The following is a 23285-nucleotide window of genomic DNA, read 5'->3' on the forward strand; positions in this document are numbered from 1 at the left end:
TGTTAACTTGATACAACTAGAGTCATTTTGAAACTGGAAACCTGAGAAGTTGAGAAAACACCCCTCTCAAGATTGACCTATGGTCAAGGCTACGAATTATTTTCCTCAATTGGCTCTATTCTCACACATACTCAGAAACTGGCTCTAAATGACCTTAGTGTGCCACACACACACACACACACACACACACAGAGAGAGAGAGAGAGAGAGAGAGAGAGAGAGAGAGAGAGAGAGAGTGAGAGAGAGAAGAAAGACATAAAAACAGGAGAGCAACATATTGAGAAGAAGAATACCAGTGGTCCAGAGGAAGGTATAAAAGAGAGAAATGGGAGGTGAAACTAGTAAAATTTATTATGTATATGTATTAAACAGTCAACCATTTTTCATAATCTACACATTCATGGATAGGATTTTCTGTGTCCTAAACAGAACCCAAAACACCTCTCAAATTCCCATTCCTCCTTAATAGTAGAAAAATACAAAATTACCATTGGGATATCATCTGTCACTCTGTGTTTTTACTTTTTAATTTTTACTTTTTAGTCAGATATAGGATTCTGACTGTTCACCTTTGGTGATCCCCAGGGCTAATTTTAACATGTAGTTATGTGTGCACATGAGCACAGGCACGTGTGGAGGGAGCACTGGAGCATGCTGGCGTCAGAGAATGAATTAGAGCTTTGTTAGCTTGTGGCCCTTGTGTTTCCTCTCACCTACCTGCTCTGGTCCCTATCCCTCTGCTCAGGATCCTGTGGTTATTGAGTCCAGAGTCTCTGTACAGACAGTCTGTCTCTACACAGTGAGACTATGAAGCTATGAAGTTTCCTCATCTTCCTCTAGGTTCAGGGAAGTCCAAACTGTGTTATGAACACAGCAGATAACTGTAAATGACTTGTAAAAGAAATTAGCACTAACTTGCACAGAACATTCGATGAAAATATCTATTCACATACAGCTAGAGAAAAATACAAATTTATTTCCATCAGATATCTTTAGTAGTACTAAGCCCGCCAAAACGCAACTCAAAGTAATAAAGCCCTCATTCTCCACTGCAACACATATCAATCACCATTCATCCTATAACTCAAAATATTTTTGTCCTTTGGAAAGGAAAATGGCCCAAGTCATTGCACATTTCAATCATTCTATAATTAATATTTTAACTTTCTGCTCTGAATCATAGGAGGCTTGACTTTCAATTTTTCATTTAATATTAAGAGCTGGACAATGACTTTTTCCCCTCAGGAGATTGGTCCTACACAGTGAAAATCATTGTCTTCCAATCTATGATTCTCACCAGATTTATGAAAGTGTACTTGAACATTCAAAACACAGAGCTTCCTGTCTTCCCCAACCCAGGGCTATTTATATGTAAAGCCCTTGATGCAGCTTGGATCGGGAGAAGACTGGGGAATATGGAGTTTAGGAACACAATCAAAATAATTAATATCAAGAGAGTGAGTACAGAGCTCAAGAGTAGAGACGGTGCACCCAATGAGGCCCTGGGAACAGAATCATCTCCTATGTAAAAACACTGAGGAAAGGGAATGAGTGTTTCTGAACTGCATAAATGTTTACTATGCTAACAATGTGATTCCTTATTTACATCACCCAGTCTTGAAATTATAATTTTTATGAAGCAGTGTAGGAGTGACTCCCACATCCGACGTACCTTCCCACGGGTTCACACTGCCACCTGCACCCACGCTGCCTCGGCATCCACCACACTGCGCCTTGTTTTCTATTCTTCTCTTTACTAACTTTGTAGAGAATCTAGGACATTGTCACCATCTCTAAGTTCTCTGTACTTAGGGAATTACAAATACACATGACAGGCAGAAATAAAGAGAGAATGAGATAGGGAAAGGAGGGGGGAGAAGGAAGAGAGAGATGGAAGGGAGAAAAAATCAACATTGATCAAGTTCTTACTATATCCCAGGCACGATATTGTTGTGCGTATGAATTGATCTCTTCTGATGTTTAATCCCCATGGAGCCTGTGAGGCAGGTATAATTATGACTGCCAGTCTAGATCAGGAAATGAAAACAGAGAGAGACAAAGAGGGAACACACACAAACTAATAATAAGTATAGCAATTTGACTTGAGCATAAATTTGTAAAATAAAGCTGACTTTTGAAAAGAGCTCTGGTAGAAATTAAGCAGTTCTTGCATGCCCTGCCAAAATCTTTGAATTTAATCCTAGCAAAGATTGGCAGTATCCCACTTACAAATCAGGATGATGTTAATAGGCAATCGTAGTCATCACATTTCATCGTTAAATTTGAAAGCTGTGACAGGGTTAAAGAATTTTTTCCGGAGTTCTTAAAATTATTAAATTAAAAGAGACTCTGACTTTTCCAGTAAACTGACATGGTGTGAACCACAAATAAACAAAGAAAAAGATATTACCAGACAGTATTCATGGACAAAATTGGGCAATACATTCTCCAGGGAAACAGAGTGAGGGGTGGAGAGGAAGGTAACGGGTAAAATCAGAAAAATCAAAACTGTGGTCAGGATGTAAAGTTAAGTAATTAATTGGCTAACTAATTAAAAAGAAACATTAAAAGGTGGTGTTTTTCTAGTTGTGATATACACTGAACACATTCATTAAGCAACACTCTTGCAGGACCCACTGCTTGTATTCAAACTTGGCCAGCAATGTTGATTGCCTATGTGACCAGCATCAAGAGCTTAATCTTTCCTTGTCTATGGTCTCACACACACATGAAGTGAGAAGAATAGTAGTATTCACTTTGTGTGTGTATCTTGAGAATCCCCATTAGATGAGCACAATATCTGCCCCACATTAAACACTGAGTTTATATCACCTACTTTTACTTCGCAGTTGACCATGCATCACATGATAAAAGGCTACTGTAGATATAACTTTATGGAAGAATACTTGCCTAGCAAGCAGAAGGCCCTGAGTATATTGAAATTGAGTTCCGTTAAAAACCAGTTAATAGTATTCTATTAATGATTTTCACTCCTTAAGACCCCCATGCCAAGCATACATAACTTTTATTAGGATCAATCTGTGGAATACGTGGTTTCAATCCAAATATTAACTACACAACAGTCACTGTCGTGTCAGTAAATACAACATCGACGTGAGATGAGATATTAATTTAACCTCCCCACCCTGCTATTCAACAAAAATTAATACAAAGCCGTCTAAACAAATTTTTTTCTTATACTGTCCCTTTGAAAATGTTGAGACTTCTGTTTTCGTATGTGATTATTTCTCCTATCCTATACCACCTCACTTGAGAATCTCTGGCAATAATGACGTGGCTAGCTTTTACTGAAAGTCTAGAGCAGTGGATCTCAACCTTCCTGTGATTGTGTTGTGACCCTGTAACATAGCTCTTCATGTTGTGGTGATTCCTGGGCATAAAATTATTTTTGTCACCACTTCGTAACCGTAATTTTGCTACTGTTATTAATCGCAATATCTGTGTTTTTTCAATGGTCTTAGGCGACTCCTGTGAAAGGGCCATTTGACACCCAAAGGGGTAAGACCCAAGGGTTGAACATCTCTAAACACCAGAGTGCTGCTGCTAACTCCCAGCCATATCTCGGGTTGTCATTCCATTCGGTCTATTTCTCTCTAGTCATGCCCCACCCATCTTTAAAGTTTTAAGTTTTCAAACATTCTCTCACATTTGTGGGGGCTGGAATTGCTTGTTCTCTAGCATAGCAGTCAGGAGGTACATGGTTTCTGTTATTCCACAGACTCCAAACTCAGGAGAGGATAAATCCAAAGCTAGGAAGTTGGCTTCAGATCACGAGCTGAGCAGTTGTTGAATAGGTTGCTTGTGCACTCCGCTGCTGCCTGTTGTTAACTCTACGTTTCAAAACAAATTGCTTTCGGCTTCAGTATCCACAGTGACAGTAATAACTACTTAGCATTGTCATGACAATTATGTAGGGTAATGTGTGTGAAGAGCCTGGTGTGTACCCTGTGCTGTCCAAATGGCGCCATTGTCACCGTTACTGTAATGTGTATTATTAATCCCCTCGTAGAGATAAGAAATGTCCTCTCATGTTTTCCTCTGAGCTTACATCTTGGGAGGACCTGACTGTACTATCTACATTGCCCTCCTGAGAAAATTGACTCGTCTTTGAAGTATGAACTTTCAATAAAATTAAATGGATCATTTTCTTGAATCATCTTGCAGGTTCCTTTTTGCAGGGAGCAGAGAAATCGATATCCCTGGTCCAGGGTGGAAGGAGTCGGGAGGCAGCTGCCTTGGCTTGGGAGAAGGGCACCTCTGGTCCAGAGAAGAATGTCTTCTCTGAGTGGTTAGAATCAGTGAAGGAAAACCCTGCCGTGGTCGATTATGAGGTGAGACTGAAGAGTTCTGAGGGAAAGGGGTCACGACAATTCACCCGCCCAGACTGCATGCCACACCCTTCTCTTTTCCATTTCCTTTTCAGATGACAGTCAGAATGTCTGTTTTCCATGTACACCCATGCACATTTAGAAAGAAATGTTAAATTGTACATAGATTGATTTTTATAATTTAAGCCAGTGTTCTAGGACAGGATTTAGAGCTGCTAGCATCCATGAAATACTGAGAAGGGGGCTCTGGTGAACAAAATTGCTCACACTCGCCTGAGAATAACGAATGTTCTTCATCTCATGTGCAACAGTGACTCTTGGGTTTGTGGGTTCCATGCAACTCTACCTTGTGAGCACATGAGGAAGTTCTTAGATCCATTTGGTTTCCAGCTTCCATCACAGTAGATTCAATCTTCCAGTGCTGTATTTGTGAGTTTTGTCACTCATGGGATTCTTTGTAAAATATTATGTCATCTAAAGTCAGGTTTGTCAATGGAACAACTGCATCCAAAAAGGCACTCCAAAGCTACTCTAATGATTTCATTTAAATAGAGTTGGGATATTGGATCTTTATGAACATGGAATCATTTACGTGCAGCAAAACTATGTGTGTTCCAAGAGTTTTACGGTAGGAAAGAGGCCAGCTGCCCTCAGGTGCAACATTGTAGCACGCACAAACCAAAATGGCTGTTTCTTTGACTGGAAAGAAGGGCTTCAGAGAAAGCATGTTTGCTCCTCTTGCCCCTGTTGCCTGCTTCATTTGTTACTACAGTCCTCCCTTTCTCCTGAGTGGCAACTTCACCTCTCTGTTTCCTCCCACTGTGTGTTTTTTCATCTTACTCCAACAAAAGCCAGCCGGCAGGCATCAGTTGACAGAGAACAAGGGAACCTCCCTTCATTTTCTCCAGACCTCCTGCCTGAGTCTAAGTTAAGGAGCTAACAACAGAGCACTAACGGTAGTTCTTGGTGGCCTAGCTCAGCACTTTCTCAGCTTATGTTTGATGCTTAATAAATAACATGATGCAAGCCTAAATAGGAGACATATGTCTTCCTTCACGGCAATCCTTCAGGGATGGTTAATTCTATACAGTTTGCTCCTACCCTCGGGTTCTAGGCTTTCCCTTCCTGGCTCTACACTGGATTCTTTAATAACTCCTTGAGAATGTGGGGTTTTCTCCTGTTAATCACTGACTTGATGAGAATTATTAGGTGGTGCTGGCTAAACACCAACTGCCTAAGTGGAAGGGACCAGAGCTGTCTCTGTCACCTGCTCACAGCTTGCCCCGATCACCGACTTGGTCAGAAACATCCCATGCGCAGTGACAAAACGGAACAACCTCAGGAAAGCGCTTCAAGAATATGCAGCTAAGTTTGACCCTTGCCAGTGTGCTCCATGTCCAAATAATGGCCGCCCCAGGCTCTCAGGCACGGAATGTTTGTGCGTGTGCCAGAGTGGCACCTACGGTGACAACTGTGAGAGCCGGTCCCCGGATTACAAATCGGGTAAGTATCGGGAATTAATTAGGAGGTCAGTATCTTTATCCCTTGAAATATATATTATAGCTTGATGGATTTGACAAAAATAAAAGTCCCTGGCAAACTTCACATTGTAAACAAGCCTCCAAATATGAGACTCCAAAGACAAACAATGCTAGACTCTGCTGTAACCCATGAGCTGAATAGCACTGGAAAAATTATCTAACCTTTCTATGTTACAAGATCCTCACCCATAAGATGAGGCTAATTATATTATTCCTTGAGTGTTGACTTGTGTGTGTGTGTGTGTGTCTACATACATGTGTGTGTTTAATTATGTTCTAAGGTACATATAAAGAACTCATAGTATAATGCCTATATTAGACATTATAAAATAAATGCATGATAGTGTGTCTTAGTTATTTTATTGCTATGATAAAACATTATGAACAAGGCAGATGAGAGAAAAAAGGTTTCTTTGGAGATTATATTTTCCAAGAGTTGGAGTGTTTTGGAAACACTAGAACTAGAAAGAGAACACTAGAAACAGCTTTTGAAACTTTGAAATCCACCCCAGTAACACACTCCTTCCAGCAAAGCCACACCTCCTAAGCCTCCCCAAAACAAGGATACCAACTCAAAATCCAATATCCAAATGCCAGAAACTATAGGGCACATTTATTTCTCAAACCACCATATTACTGCCACATGTTCCCAGAGAAGTATATTAGTGTGTGTGTGGTAATGTATAAGCATGACGTTTTATAATAAGGAATAAATTAAGCCATATGCAAAACTTTCATATGTGGATAAATAAATTGACTCATATTTTTCTTAGAGAAGAAATCAGGCCCATAATAGTGTAATTTGGTATACACTTTTGTCTTAGTGTTCTATTGAAGATATAATATTCCCACTACAACTCTTAGAAAGAAAACATTTAATTGTAGCTTGCTTAGAGATCCAGAGGTTTTGACCATTATCAGTATAGTGGGGAGCATGGAGGCACACAGGCAGACAGTGTACATCTACTAAGAGTTCTACATCCACTACATCCAGATCCAATTGCAGCAAGAAGAGATATTGAGCCTGGCTTGGGCTTTTGAAACCTCAAAGCACACACCGAATGACACATTTCCCTCGATAAAGTCATACTGCCACTCCTTGATCAGCAAGCATTCAAACATGGAGGCCATTCTTATTCAAACAAGGCAAAGATTTTCATATTTAAACATACATATGTGTATATGCAAGTACATGTGGTTTTATATGTGTGTATGATACATCACTGATATATTTATTGATAATTTAGATGATTTCTACCTGTCGTCATTTTATTCATGTCTGTGAGAACTGGATAAAGAATCCGGTAACATATCAGACCCCTCCCATCAGGGCTTCTTGCAGTCCTCACTGTAAAGCTGTAACATCCCACAACGCATGTCAAAGCAAATGTGAGGAGACCAGGTTGTTCTAGCCTCAAAGCCCCAATTTTCTTGCAGCATGATGGCTATGGGTCTTCCTCTGTTACAGATGCAGTGGATGGAAACTGGGGCTGCTGGTCCTCCTGGAGTGCATGCAATGCTGCTTATAGGAGATCAAGAACCCGGGAGTGTAATAACCCTGCGCCACAGCAAGGAGGGCAACACTGTGAGGGCAAGCATCAGCAAGAAGAAGACTGTACATTCTCAATAATGGAAAATGTGTAAGTTCGGGTTCGAGGGCACAAAGGATCGCTGGTCTGTATTTATTACTGTTAGTTGAGAAATGCTTAAAATTTTAGATGTGCCTACGTGATGTATCAGTGAAGCACAAAATCTGCTACTGCCCTTAGCTCACCAAGTAGCAGGTTCTGTATTTAATCAGTATCAGTATATGATAACTATGTAGACAGATTGCCCATGTTGCTTTAATATATGCATGAGTGAATATATGTATGTGTGTGCCCATGCACATATTTATTCTTTCCCTTTTAGTGGACAACCATGTATCAACGATGATGAAGAAATGAAAGAGGTAGACCTTCCAGAGCCAGAAGCAGGTTCAGGTTGTCCTCAGCCACCTCTCCCAGAAAATGCATTTGTCTGGGTAAGTGACCTGATCATAATTCTTGGTTTGAAGTTCAAAAAGCAGAACTTGAAATGTATGGGTTTTCCTTTAATTGGAGTTGTTATTTTTCTACTTTAACAATCTGCTGACTCAAAGAACAAAGGGACATCATCCGGAAATGCTGGAACAGCCTTTAATCCTGAATACCCTGGGGTATCTTCATGCCTGCCAGTCAAGGAGGAATCAGGGGATGTTTTCCTTTGTACTGCTCAGGCCAAAAGAAGGTGGCAGACTGAGTGAATCTTCATGGAAGCAGGGGGTGGAGGAGGGGAGAGCGGTGGAAAGGGAATAACATATGAAATGCAAATACATAGACTATCCAATAAAAAATGACAAAACAAAATGAATGGAGGTTCAGTATAGGGTAGCTTTGATTGGCTGTTAACAGTTTGCAACTATTACCCGGCTCTTTTCTTCTGTTTCTAAGGCACATTTCATGAGAGATAAAAGAAAGTGGACATCAGCATTATAGTTGAGCCTGCACTGTCTGGTTAGGTTAAAAATTTGTAGACAAATTGAGCAGTCAAACAATCTTAACATCTTTTTAATTTCATCTTTTTTATTACGTCACAATATGCTTCTATGCTTTTTATGAGACATGAGTCCTGTCACATGAGGCTTTACACTGAATTCTTTAGGAGGTATATAACATTAAAATTGATCACAAAGCAATGCCCTCCAGCCATTTTATATTTTAAAAATGAACAAAAACCTTTGCATTCATCCTTTTCCAATAATGCATTTATTATCAAAACTCAGTAACATACAAATCGTCATGATTCCGTCATAGATGTCCATGGTGGATAGCCTACACTGTGTGTCCTAGTGTACCTTGCCTTGTGGTCATAAGAGGAGGCATTTTGAAAGGAGGTCATTTCAATCAGTCTTTATTCCGGGCTATAGGTCTTGGTCTCACCAATGCATTGGAGGGCATGTTAGAACACAGAGCAGCCACTTCCATTCCCACAATCTGGTTCACGAGGCCTCGAGTGGGGCCTCAAAGGGATGATCTCCACAAATGTCCATACAGTGCTAACGCTGCTAGGTTGGAAGTCACACAGCAGAGAGCCATCCTTTAGAATAGGGGTCAGCAAAGTGCAGCCTCCAGGCTCATTCTAGTTTGTTACTTTAAAAAAAATTTTTACAACACAGCCATATTAATTAATTTATATATTACCTATGACTGCTTCCGTGAAATAATAGATAATATGAATAACTGTGACAGATATTCTTATGGCCAGCAACTAATGCAAGCCATTTATTAAAAAAAACATTTTCTAACTCCTGCTTTAGAATATCAATGTCAAAATTATATATTGTCATATCCAGCTGCCTAAATAATGCTTAACATGTTCACACCAGCTGTGTGTGAAAACTGTTAACATTTTCTGTTGTTTAATTTTTAAGACCCACTGGGGCTTTAAAGAGGAGTTCATTGTGCGTACAGATCCTGTTATAAAATAAGGTTATGTTCCTTGTTCCATCCCTGCTATGTGACCAAGTCCCATAGACTAGATCAGTGTATGTATTAGGAAGTTATTTAAACGTGGTGTGATGGAGCACATCAGCAGACAAGTGGATCTATGTGAGTTCAAGGCCAGCTTGATGTACATTGTGACTTACAGGCTGAGCAGGATCATGCAGTGGAACCCTATCTCAAAACTAAAATCGTGCAAACAAACCAAGTAGTAATTAGCAGACACTCGCGGTATTTGGGGAATAAAATTGTTTGAGACCATCTCTGCCCTCTGAGCTCAGTGACTGCAACATATTTGCAGTGACTTATTTTAGTAAAAAAACAGCAGGAGGTAAGAATCGTAGCACATGTTAATTTAAACTAATAATTTAAGAAGTGCTAGACCCATTTTTTTAATCTTGAAATTTTTAGTGAGTTCCCCTAGGACAATGCCTTATCCATTATCTGGGAAAATATATAGAATGATTCATCAGCTTCTAGGAAATGAATCGTTTTTAACTGATTCCAATGCATTCCTCACAATGTCAATGGTGCTTGCTTCTTATAAGCATAGGATGACCACGAAATGAACACTCATAACACTGTGAGCACAAAGCTTTTCTTTTCTAGAAACATTATGTATTTTGTCACTTCTCATTGTTGTGACTCATGTCCCAGTAAACGTGTAGGGAGAAAAATGAAGATGACAAAATCCTTGAATGATGCCTTACAGAAGTAACTCCCCGGAGGATGTGTGTTGGCTCATGGTTTCAGATGGGAACGGTGTAACTGAACAGGCAACAGCAAGGGAAGCTCCTGTGCATGGTGGCAAGAACCTGTACCGGCCTGCTGGCATCTTCACAGACTAGAAAGCACACAGAGCCCAGGGAGAAAGTGTGAACTGGATGTAATCTCTAAGGCCTGAAACTCAGGAACACACTCCCTCCCACTAAACTCCATTTCTTTAAGGCTTCTGAACCCGAACCTCCTGTACCAGCTCTACCATCTAGGGAACAAGTACTCAAACAGAGGAACCTGCATGGAATATTTCACAGTCAATTCATAACAGGAGGCATCATCACATATAGAGGGGTGATTTTTGGTTGAGTGGCATGTGTGTGTGTGTGTGTGTGTGTGTGTGTGTGTGTGTGTGTGTGTATGTATGTGTGTGTGTTGTATGCCTGTGTGCACATTTGTACATATGTATACACAGGTGTTCGTGGAGATCCAAGGACAACTTTAAGTGCCCTCCTTTGTTGCTTTCTTCTTTATTATTTTTGAGACAGGACCTCTCACTCAACCAGGAGTTGGCTAGAGTAAGTGGCTAGCCAGCTCCAGAGAACCTCCTGTCTCTGTCCAGAACCAATGCTGGAGTTGCAGATGTTGTCACCACATCTGGATTTTACATTGGTGAGGGAGATTAAATCAGGTCCACATGCTTACACCGAGAGCCCCAAGGAGCAAGTTTTGTCATCTGTTTGTTTTTGTTTATGTCGATGGTTACAAGGGCCCGAGGAGGCTTCCTCAAATCTCCAATGACCCTGGAAGCACACAAAGATCAGGTAGTAAGTGTAAACTGTCTATAATCTATAAGGCATATATGTCCCATTGTGTAGTCCTGGCTGGATTTAAACTCATAGAGTTCTACTACCTCTGCCTCCCAAGTGCTGTGATTAAAGGCATCTTACTCAAAAGCAGAGAGACATTCAAGGACAAAAAGCATAATTAGTTTGAGGCAGAAAAAAAATGAATTCAGAGAATGAAAAGCAGAAAAGTTATAAAGAACAAAACTTAAGAGGAGGAAGAGAAGGAAGAGGAGGAGAAGGAGGAGGAGAAATGACAAGACATTTGGACTGAATTTAGGAATAGACTCTTAAGAAGACTGTTGAGTGGGGAGATAGTAAGGGTTTGCACTGGGCAGAATCCAGGGAGAGCCTAATGTATCCGAAGATGACAATTCATCACATTTATCATTTCTGCTTTCGGTTTTAATTCTAGAATGAGAAGAAACTGTACTCAGTTGGGGAGGAAGTTGAAATCTCTTGTCTTACTGGATTCAAAGCTGTTGGATACCAGTACTTCAGATGCTTACCAGACAGAACCTGGAGGCAAGGAGACGTCGAATGCCAACGTGAGCACAGGGCGAACGCGAGCATTTGCAGGTCTCCCCTGCAGAATGTCTGTGCCCAATGCAAATAGGGAATAGTCAGTTCATTTCATTTTACAAATTCTTTAGCAACAGTGGTGAAAAGACTTGGTTAGCAAATGGAGCTCATTTGCTAACATTATATTTCATAATACCAGATTTCGGCTCTTCTGCCCTTGCATATTACACATACACACAGCACTATGAAGTGTGCCTCTGAAGAGAAATTCATAGAACCAGAGAACTTATCTGACCACATGCATCTGCCTTGGGTGACATAAAAACTGAAACAAATGGATAAATTCCAAAAAGGTAATACTCAGATTTGAAATTTTGTATAAGATGCCATAATCTCCAAACCACTATTTTTTGAAGGGTGCCTTCAAAAATATTTCAGAAAGGGACCTTAAACACCTTCTGGGACCACTCACATAGAGTTGTGAGCAGTTTCAACTGAAGTGATCTGGACCTGTCACTCACCGTGTTGTAATTCACCTTAAGAAAAAGACAAAGGGAATATAATTCAGTAGTTAAGAACGCCACTAAAACAAATCCTTTAATTTCCTACTCATGCCAAGGATGTAGATTTGATCGCAAGAACCCCAGGGTAGCTCACAATCATCTGCATATATAGTTTTAGGAGATGGGCATCCTCTTCTGACTCCTAAGGCATGGCACCAAGAACATCTGTGGCACACACACACACACACACACACACACACACACACACATACACATATGGGCAAATATACATATAGATAAAATAAAAAATAAATACTTAAATAGGATAAAAAACTCAAGAGGTAGAAAAATAAAAGAAATTATTTCTTGAGAGAAAAAAAAAATATTGAAAAGATATGACAAAAGTTGAGTGTTGGGCCAGCTCCTCAGCAAATAATCCTTCACTATCAGGATTAACAGATTTGTTTTAGTGGAGTTACTGAGGAGAAGCTGGGGGTCTTTAACTACACACTTCACTGATTAAAAGGAGTTACCACAGCTGAGCAAACACAGTAAATCTCACTATCACCTCTTTGGTCCCACATCATCTGCCTGTATTTGTTGACTCTTCTGTTCCATTGAACACATCTGAGATACTCTTCTCCCTGCAGGGACCGAGTGCCTTAAACCAGTTGTTCAGGATGGCCTGACCATCTCCCCATTTGAGAGAGTATATAAGATCGGGGAATCCATTGAGCTGACATGTCCCAGAGGCTTTGTTGTTGCTGGGCCATCGAGGTATACATGTGAAGGAGACTCCTGGACACCTCCCATTTCAAATTCATTGACTTGTGAAAAAGGTGAGCAGGGACCTGGAATTTGCAATTCTTAAGGTATGGCTCCAGAGGGTTCATAATTCAGCGTCCAAAGCGTTGCTACCGCTCAAGTAGATTTCAGAATGGAGGGAGAGCGTATTTCACCCTGTACAGATGATGAGATCATACCTTACTGTCCAAGTGAGTACTTGTGTCTTAGAGGGTGAGTTCATTTTCCCTTTCCAATAGGAAACAGTGACAGGGAGTCCACGGTCTCTCATCTAACGAGACAGAACTGATAATTAACTGAAAGTGATGGTTCCAGTAGAGAATAGTGGAAAACATATTGTTAGGCATTGCATTCATTACCTATATCTGAGGTTTTCCAATCCTTTTAGTGTCTCATCTGTTTCTCCTTATATTATGTTTCTCAAATAATGTCTTTCAGTTCTGTGTAGCATCTCCTTAAAATCTGCCCAAGCCCCATCTTCCTAATGTTGATGTTACCAAACCAGAACAAAATTAGTGTCTAGTATTGGTCTAAAATACTCCCAGCTAGAGGGGATGTTGAATATTTTTACAACAAAGAGATAGAAGAAATCGATCTTTTAACCTTGATTTACACACAAATATGTACACTAGCAAATGACACAGGAAACAGCACAACTATAAACACTTTATGTACCAATTTTAAAAGGTTTTAGCCAATATAAAATTTTAAGAACCCTCCCCTGGTGAACCTTGCATTGCTGGAGCTGAAAACAATTGCTTGGAAGAGAAGAAATACTAGACATATCTCTGAAACAACTGTCTAGAGAACACTGTGAATTTTCATATTTCCCTAAATCATCTCACTGCTTTTATCCACAACTCATTTTAAAAATGGTTTTGGAAATTACTTTTATTTTACTATTTAAAATCTTTGTAAATCCATTTTTTTTATTTTGACAGTTTATATACTGATCAGTTTATATAAAAAAACAAGGGTGGCTAGCTTTGTCAAATAATGACTAATTACTTTCTGGAGAGAAAGCGAAAAAGAGGGGAGGAGGAAAGGAGGGAGAGAGAGGATATGTTTCTTGTGTTGTACATGCATGTATGTGAGTGGGTGTTCATGCACATGGATGCCCACATATATGGAGGCCATAGACTGATACTGATGTTCCCCTCAGTCTGTCCACCTTATGTGTTTAGAAAGGACTTCTCAGTAAACTTTACCTCATCTATTTGGTTCCCATTTGGCTCCCTGGCCAGAGAGGTCCATGAATCTGCATGTTTCCACTTCCCAGTGCTGGGAATGCAGGAACATTTTGCTGCTTTCAGCTCTTTGTAAATGCGTTGGACATCCCAAATCAGATACTCCGGCTTCTGTGGCAAGCACTCTACCGGCTGAGCATTCCCCAGCCTTACAGTTTTCAGCTTTCTGAAACTAAACTTTACAATTTGTGTCCAAAATAATGACTTTTGTTATGATGCTTTAATTTATGTGCATCCACGTTTCTGGCCCATATTTGTCCCCACTTCCCTGTTCCTGCTCTCTCTCTCTCTCTCTCTCTCTCTCTCTCTCTCTCTCTCTCTCTCTCTCTCTCTCTCTCTCTCTCTCTTTCTCTCTCTCTCTCTCTGTCTGTCTGTCTGTCTTTCCTCCTTCTGTGTATTTATTTCTCCTTCTGTTTTTACATTACACATGACATATGTACTCGTAGGGTATAGATAAATCTAACCCCTGCATAGGAAAGAAAACACATTATTGGTCTTTCATCTGGTCACTACCCTCTTGTGTGCCCACTCTCTTCCACTTGGGTCTCTTCCAATGAAAGGACTCATCTGATATTATCTGATATTTGTACTTTTGAAGAGTGTCTCACTTTTAATCAGAATTTTTGAGGACGCATCTGAGGTAAGATATTAGGCTAATTTCACTTTTGAAAAGAACAGAAACACACAGAGGGAAAATTAGAGCAAGTTTATGAATCAACTCTGCTAGCTCTGTGTGCTTTGCCGCCCTGTCCTTTCTTCTCTTCTGGGATCTCATAGTATTTGAAGAAAATGAAGAAAGTTAACCTCTCAACTAACATTAAGTAGATCCTGTGGGAACTGGTTGGGACTTCAGGCAAATGTTGTATCTTGGATCACAGGTTCCCAGTCAAAATAATGATAAGTATTATGAATATCAGAAGAGGTGTGGTTGGACATTTCAGGCTCCCAAAGATAAGATATTCTGAGTAGCGTTTTGTTCATAAGAACAGAATTGGAATATACATACATGCACACACACATACATACATATATATATATATATATATATATATATATATATATATATATGTACATACATATGTGCATAGCCAACTCTGTCTTTGGAAATTAAAATTATAAGGAAACAAAGTAACATGAGATGAATTACATCTAGATAAAAGAAATAAAATGTCTGATATGCTCTATTTTCCATGAGAGTAGTGGAAAGACTCCAGTCAAAAGAAAAACAAAGACTTTTTTTTTAAGTCCAAGTAAGATAAAGACACTTCCAGGTTGTAGCTGGCCAAAGACAGACTCTTTGACCTTCCCTTGTGAAAAGCTATTTCCATCATAAAGAAGCAAGGTGCTTACACTTTCCTCTACCACTGTGTTCTTCCTTCTTTTCAAGACCAACCCCTACACACACCTCAGGAAATCCTCCTTCTCTCAGCATTGCAAAGATTACAAAGTACTCTTCCTATGCTGCTCTTGAGTTTGGCCTTTGGTCCTACTCAGTGTCAGCACCAGCTTCCTCCTGAAAGATGGAAGAAGATGGGAGGCTCCAGTGTGGTCACATCAAACTGACAGTGACTAGATCATGTCTCACTGCAAACAGCACATAGCTCTGAGCCTCCCATGGCTGGGTGAGAAGGGATAGAAGAGCAATTGTGTAAGAAACAATGGAAACCTCTTCCATATCAGTAGACATCTACAGAGCTGCCGAGGACGTAACTCATCTCTTGTGGCATTCACACTACTGCTCACGGAATACAGTCCTCCAGATTTACCTAGGTTCCTGGCCATATCTTGACAGATGAAAGGAGAATTCAAAAAGAGATGTTGGTGGGAAGTAGAAATAGCAGTAAAGAAAAAAAAAACTGTGGTTATTTTCAGCATTCAAGTGTGTCTCAACAAAAACCTCATTCCATCAAATCTTGTCCATTGTAAACAGAGTCTGATCCTCTGTCCTGTATGTAATTGAATGAGAACCAGCATATGGCTGTTTATTTTTTCTCTTAACAATTAACTTGTTCACTAAGGCATTCTTGTCCTGTGAATGCTGATGGATCAGATCTAGCTCAGGGAAGTTTGACTTATCCAACACAGCTGGGACTAAAGATGCTCACCATTAACACCTGGTAATCAAGCTTTTTATTTAGTGCCTACCTCACTACCTGTTTCCTTGTTGTTCACTGGTTCCTACCTTAGACTAAGATCTGCCCCATCACCTCATTCTGCAGTCTTATGCCAGGGAATCCTATTCTCATTGGCGGCCTTAATGGTTTCTTAACAGATTTAATGAATTTAGTCTTTAGCATAGATTTCTTTGGTGAGTTCTATTGATTGATGTTGGTCATAGGTGCCACAGCAGACAGAGATGCTCACCAAGATGCTAAACCTTCATTTTTAAAGAAGAGAGTTTAGCCTTCATGGAAAAGACTGACACCCAGATAGCTCACTCCAGTTAAAACACTCAAACATTATACAAGGTTAATTGGGGCTTGAAAAGTTTCTAGCTACCAAAGTTATCTTGCCCTTGCTGCCCATGAGAGGAGACAACTCATACAAATCTCAGTCACGTTAGACCATGGCCAGCCATAATCAAAAGCACTCTAGGTTTGCAAGGAGTGCCTTTGGATCAAGGTTGATGCAGCCTCATGTTCTCATGTAATACCGAGTATAGATTCTCTAGAGAGACAGCATTTTACCAAGGTTTAAACAGTCTCAAAACAATGTCTCAGCCTCTACTGATTGACCCAAACATAGCAAAGGCTTTGCTGAAACATTTTACTCAAAGCCAGACACAGACACAATGGCTTTACTACATATATTACTACAGAGTTCTAAACAGGAATACCCAAATTCCTCTAAGTCTACTGTGCTCGGATGGATATACTATGGATATCACAAACTCAGTATAAATAGAAAGAGATCTAAATTCATCTTTTCCTGCCTGTGATGGACCGTCCTTTGATACTTTCTCTTTCAGAAATGGTGCCGGTGCCTTTTCTCATGCAAACAAGACAGTAATAATTAAACTTGATTGATAACATAACTTACCACAGTATTACCAGAATTAGCACATGTACAAATAGATTTCATTCTAGTGTGCCACATACTCACATACAATATGTCTATAGCTCTCTTTTTTCACATCTGGCCCTTGTTCGAAATTAGCATCTCTTTGTACCTGAATTACTATAATAAAGCCATGGATTGTGTACCATATTCCTCTTCCCTATACCTTTCCAAACTGAGTTTTCCACAGAAGTTGGAGCCTATCTCATTTTCAAACTCTAAACCTGCTGTTGTCATGTGCTTCCTTGCTTACAAACCATCAAAGATGTACTTCTTGGGAAATAAAGTGGGGACAGCCTTCTTAGAGTTCTTAATTCCTGTCATGTGCTACTGTAGCTACATCTCATTGTATGCTTTTCTTTTTCTGTGCTCAGCCACACACTGGCCTTCTCTAAATACCAGGAAAGTCACATGCTGTCTCCTTTTAGAACATTTTCATAGTGATGTTCTCTCTGCTTCCATCAGTCTGCCCGTCCCCTCCCTGCTACACTCAGGTCACTGTTCCCGACCTTCCTGGGAACATCAATTTTTCTGATTGTACACTTTCCTTTTAATATCTCTAATATTGTTAGCAATTCTCTTTGTATCACTGTGTTTGTCTGACCAACATCTGTCTTTCCCCACATGTCTGTACAGAACGTGAGATACAGCTCACTCTGTCCAGTCTCAAAACTTAGCAGGGCCCTAGGAGTATCACAAATAATCCATACGTATCTGAAAGACAAATGAACAAAACTCTCTTCATTTCCAGTTTCTGTTTTACTTTTATGAGCTCAACAGCAGTTTTGGTTTGGAAAGTCACAAAGGGCATAAGCTGGAAGGGACTTTTCAGATGGAATGTTTCACAATAGTCTATTTAAACAAGCCATGATGAATGAGCTAAGCCAGCAGATAAAGGAGAACCCTTCACCAATCCCTGTTCTCCAGAGTTTAAGCCTAGCAGTCAGAACTCTTAAGGACACTGCCTTTCTCTCTTCTTTTGTTTCAGATATACTGACAAAGTCAAAGGGCCTTTGTCAACCAGGACAAAAACAATCAGGATCCGAGTGTATCTGTATGTCCCCGGAAGAAGATTGTAGGTATGAAATACTGTGAAGTGTATTTGCAAGTCGGAGGATCTATGTTGATCAGGATAAGCCAAAACCACACTTAATACAGGTAGAAAAGAGAAAGGATGCCATGCTGGTGGGTGTTAGCAAGGAAATAATAATACAAGTTTAGAAATGTAATTGATACCATACCAACAATAAGGAGGGACTTAATGGGATGGGAAAATAAGACGAGACAGTTGATTGCAGTTAGTCATAGAAAACCTTGTTTATTCCGTTGGTCAGACTCCAACTTGAATTGGGTTGGAAGCAGTTGCAAGATTAAGATAGAAGTTCATGGATGAGTCAAAGAGCCATACAGGATGGAAGTGGGAGGGGTATATGAAGAGAGACTGTCAGTGCAAAACCTGGTGGAGAAAACTCGAGTGGCCAGTCACCTGTGCATGTCATCTGCATTTTCTATTCACCATTGGACATAACACTCGATTCCCATCCTCCCACAGCAGTCATTCGGAAGATCTCTGTATATTTGATGGAGAATCCAGCCAGTACTTCACTTCATCTGCTTGCAAATTTTTGGCTGAAAAATGTTTAAACAACAACCGGTTCCACTTTGTCCATGCTGGTTCCTGCCAAGAAGGCCCACAGTTAGAATGGGGCCTTGAAAGGCTAACACTTGCATTGAATAGCGCAAAGAGAGTGCCCTGTGGATATGATACCTGCTATGACTGGGAAAAATGTTCAGGTGAGCCAGTGTGGTAAATATATACTAGAAATGGTCTTGCTCCGTTCAACTCACATGGTGCATCATATTTACATATATATGACTTCATATAACCTGACATTAATCAAAAAAGTGTTTATTTTTATTCAAATTCTCATGGCCTAAACAGAAAGGGCAAAAGATAACCAGCCATAAAATAAAATTAATAATTCAGGTGTATATTTCTGCAGTGTTTTTCTGTACACAATGTTCTCCTTAGATCCCAGTAAGAGAGTGGTTTTCAATATGCAAGTCATGACCTTTTTGTAGGTCAAACAACCCTTTCACAGGGGTTGACTAAGACCCAGAAAACACAGATATTTCCATTATGATTATAACACTAGAAAAATTACAGTTATGAAGTAGCGACAAAAATAATTTTATGGTTGGGGGTCACCACACCATGAGGAACTATAATGACAGAGTCACACCACTAGGAAGGCTAAGAACAACTGCAGTAGGAGGAGCAGTGTTCTGCTCTGTAGCTTTAAGCAGTGCTTTCCCTACCCCCACTGAAGAGTCTTCCTGGGAATTATTTAATTTTTCCCTATTGGTTTATACTCAATTGATCCAAGAGGAGTGCTATCTAGATCAGATTCGGATTCAATGTGATGCCAACTGCTGAAATATTTTCCTTAAGTTTCTTTAATTCCTCTATTCGTGGCTGGCACCTTCAAGGACTGCTAGTACTATTCAATCAGATATAATGAGCCCAAGTCTAGAGTCTCACTGGACTCAAGCACTGGTTTTCACCTATGGAACAATCTTTGATTTTTCTTCTGTGTCTCTTTCTAACTGTCCGTGAGATCAAACAGATGTCCACAAAAAAGGCTCTGTAACCCATGTGTACAATGTCATTTGTCATCCAGGGGTAGATTCTCATACCCGGGGCACAGCTTAAGGAGTAAATAATTCCTATTTGCCTGGAAAGGACTATTTGCTCAAAATTGCTTAAAACTGAACCAGCAATGTTGTACTGATATTCTCATTTGGATCACTATCAAGACAATCAACTCCACTAAAAATTGCCCCTGGTGCTCCACATAACTCAGGTATTGACCTACATACAATAAACATATATGAAATGGGAACATATTTCATACAATGTTTTACAAATTGATCTGTTCATTTATTATAGCATGTTATAAGTATAACTTTTTCCATGTCCTGATATTATTGTCACATAATGTTAAATGTCTACAAAAGCCTGTGTGACAATATTAAATATGGTTTACTTAACTAATATTTAATTAGATTAACTTTTCCCTGACACATTTGTATTATAAACAGCACTATGACAGATAAATTTATCCCAAAGAATTCTGTTGATCTAAGATTATTTTTAATATATACCTTAGAATATGAAACCCAAAAGTAAATATTATTTAATGATGTTTTCTTCATACAGTGACAATTCCTTACAATATGGTTTTATCATATTCTTAACCTTCTCCAAACTCCTTCCAGATCTTCTCCATAAATATTATTTTTAAAGTATAAAATATTAACTGATACGATGCATTAGCTTATTTCCAGAAGTATCTCTGTGACAATATGTTCAACTTTACCATAAATGCTACTCACTCGCTGACACCCTAACCAAGCCTAGTTGTTGCCACTTCTTTATAACCTGTCAACTTATCCTTAAGATGCAGCATTGCATCTCCATCTTCCCAAGTGGAGTGCCGCTTGTCTCACGTGTGAACTGAAAAGAAGCAGTCTTCATGGCACTACACCAGGAAAACATCTGCCCCTGAATTGGGCTGTCTCATACAATTGACAAAAGTAATTAGAGATTAGGCTTTAACAGAATCAAATGGGCATACACATTCCCCTTATGACACATTTTTAATAAGTGTTTCTGAAACTTGGAAATAAAGCATCCAGCAGAAACCTGTGGAGTTGGTCCATCTAAAACCACTTCGGGTTTGTAAGTATCCCTTTTTAGTTCCTGGTCCAAGGTTCTTCATCTCTGAAAGAACCATCTTATCCATGTATATACTCTTTCTGATCAGTTTTAAACTGAGGACCAAAATCATCATTTTTGGCAAGCCACAGACTCTTCCCATATGGAGGAAAGGTGTGACTTCACAGAGCTCATATCATCTGGAGCACTCACTCAGAATAATACGCTTGGGTCTTGAACCTCCATGCCACAGCTGAACAGGACAATTCCACACAAGAGACAGGAAACAGGGGCCTCATGTGCCACCCAGCTCCAGTTACTATGAAATCTGTATAAATAAAATCTCTACTATCTATATTTTAGCTATTTTGGCAACAACATCAACCACCTAGCATCTCTTCAGAAGTAGTATTTTGTGTATAAACTACCTGTAGGTGTAATCCAAGGGCCTCCTTCTATTTACATATAAACATTTTCACTGGGAATTGTAGTACAAAGATATTACTGTCGGAAATAGAGAGAGAGCCCAGCATGTGAGCTCCAACCTGAGATTCTAGGACTTGAGAAGCAGATGCAGGAGTATTTGATGAGTGCAAGACTTGCCAGGGATACACAGTTATTTCCAGACCAGGGCTAAAATGGGAGACTCTGTCTCAAAAATCTATCATACATAAATCAATCAACCAATCAATCAATCAATCAATTAAACGATTTTGGACAGACAGATGTTTTTTTAATGGCCTTGACTTTACTGGTTAAGTCAGGATGTACAGAGATGTTTAGAATCATCTTGCTTTCTTCCTTGCAATAAGGAAGGCCTTTATGAAACTCTTCCTTTCAAAAGGTTTTGTTTTACTATTTTTTATGAATTGTTCTTTTCAAATCTGTATGACTTAGAAATAATTGCTGCAATACAACTTCACCAGAGCATCTAATTTACGTGTGTCCCATCACTAAGTGCCCACAGACTCTACAAACTCAAGTTCATTTTAAAAAGAAATATTAATAAGTTTTAACACTTAATCAGTATTGCTCAAATTGATGAAATGGTTGGGATTATCAACCTAATGTATAAGCATTTTTTCTAAAAATATTTTACTTACATAATTAAAAAATAATTTTGGTTTTGCACATAGTCAAGGAACTAAAAAACACTTTTTAACAAGAAATGGTCAGCCTCAAATAGTATTATTTTGTAATTTTATTTATCTTTGTCAACTTTGTAATATATACATATCATCATATCTAAGCAAATCCTTCCATCCCCATTCTCCTTAGACATACTCCCAGTACTGCCTGTATGTTTCTTTTTTCTCTTTTTCCTCCTTCTCCATTATCATCATCATCACCACAATCATTATACATATCCATACGTACTACCCTGAGTACACTTACTGCTTCCCTGCATGGTTCTGTGGCCGTCCACCTAAGCAATGGACAGTGTACCAATAACCCCACCCAAAAGAAAAATGATTTTATTTCCCTCAGCAAGTATCACTTTTCAATAGCTCCATATCTCATGAGCTTCTCTCCCTCTTGACTGGTTTGTTTCATGTGGGTCTTGCATAGATACGTACAGCTGCTTTGAGTTCATGCCAGTTCATGAATGCAGTGGCCATGTTATTCTCAGAAGACAGCATTTCATAGAACTCCTCCCCATACTCCAGCTCTTACATCCTCTCCATCCTCTCCTCTTTGCTGGTCCAAGCCTTCTGGGTGGGTGGAATCATATAAATGTCCTATTTAGAGCTGGGGATTCAAAGTCTCCTATTCTCTGCACTTTCACCAACTATCGCTCTATACGTTGACTAATATACATCACCCACAAAACCTCCCAAAAATATTGTTTTGAACAAGGTTGAAAACAGAATTAATCTATAGGTATAGACATAAATATTTAAAAGGCGGTTTGACAATCTGTCTGCTTAAAACACTAACAGCAGGGCTATCACACACACACACACACACACACACACACACACACACACACACACACACACACACACAGCCCCTAGAGCCTATGGCCTTCCTGGCTATAGGCTTTGAACCAGTTTTAGAACACCAGACATGAAGTACCTCCTATAGATTAGGACTCAAATCCAGTCAGAAAGTAGCCAGTTACTTCTCTGCTAGTCTATAATCTACCCAACATCAGCATCACAGTGAATCACACAAGAAGATGCACTTACAAAGAAACAACTTTAGAAATGTATTTTATACACAACCCACTCACTCCAAGTTGCGGCTGTAGTAACGGTAAGTTGAATTGAATGTCGTCTTGCTTAAACTATGCTCATGATTACACTGTGCCTTTTGCTACTCTTTTTTCTTTCCTATCTGAGATGAATTTATGAAGAAAAAAAAAGAATCTAAAGTGGAGTATCAAAGTAGTAAGATGTTCTGTTTTCAAAACTTAGAAAAGGAATGGCTCCCTAAGGAAGCCTATTTTTATGGATATAAG

At 39.5% G+C, this 23285-nt stretch overlaps 1 protein-coding gene across 1 annotated transcript in view; it reads left to right on the top strand.

Annotated features, from left to right (window-relative positions):
• Positions 1-23285, top strand: part of C6 (complement C6) — a 58630-nt gene that overhangs the window by 33537 nt on the left and 1808 nt on the right. The window contains exons 10-17 of the mRNA XM_080933539.1: positions 4186-4352; positions 5627-5852; positions 7359-7530; positions 7802-7913; positions 11389-11521; positions 12649-12837; positions 18095-18185; positions 18659-18900. Coding sequence (XP_080789665.1) covers positions 4186-4352; positions 5627-5852; positions 7359-7530; positions 7802-7913; positions 11389-11521; positions 12649-12837; positions 18095-18185; positions 18659-18900 — 1332 coding nt within the window. The remainder of the gene's footprint in view (positions 1-4185; positions 4353-5626; positions 5853-7358; positions 7531-7801; positions 7914-11388; positions 11522-12648; positions 12838-18094; positions 18186-18658; positions 18901-23285) is intronic.

Source organism: Micromys minutus (genome assembly GCF_963924665.1).
Source record: "Micromys minutus genome assembly, chromosome: 20".
NCBI classification, from domain to species: domain Eukaryota; kingdom Metazoa; phylum Chordata; class Mammalia; order Rodentia; family Muridae; genus Micromys; species Micromys minutus.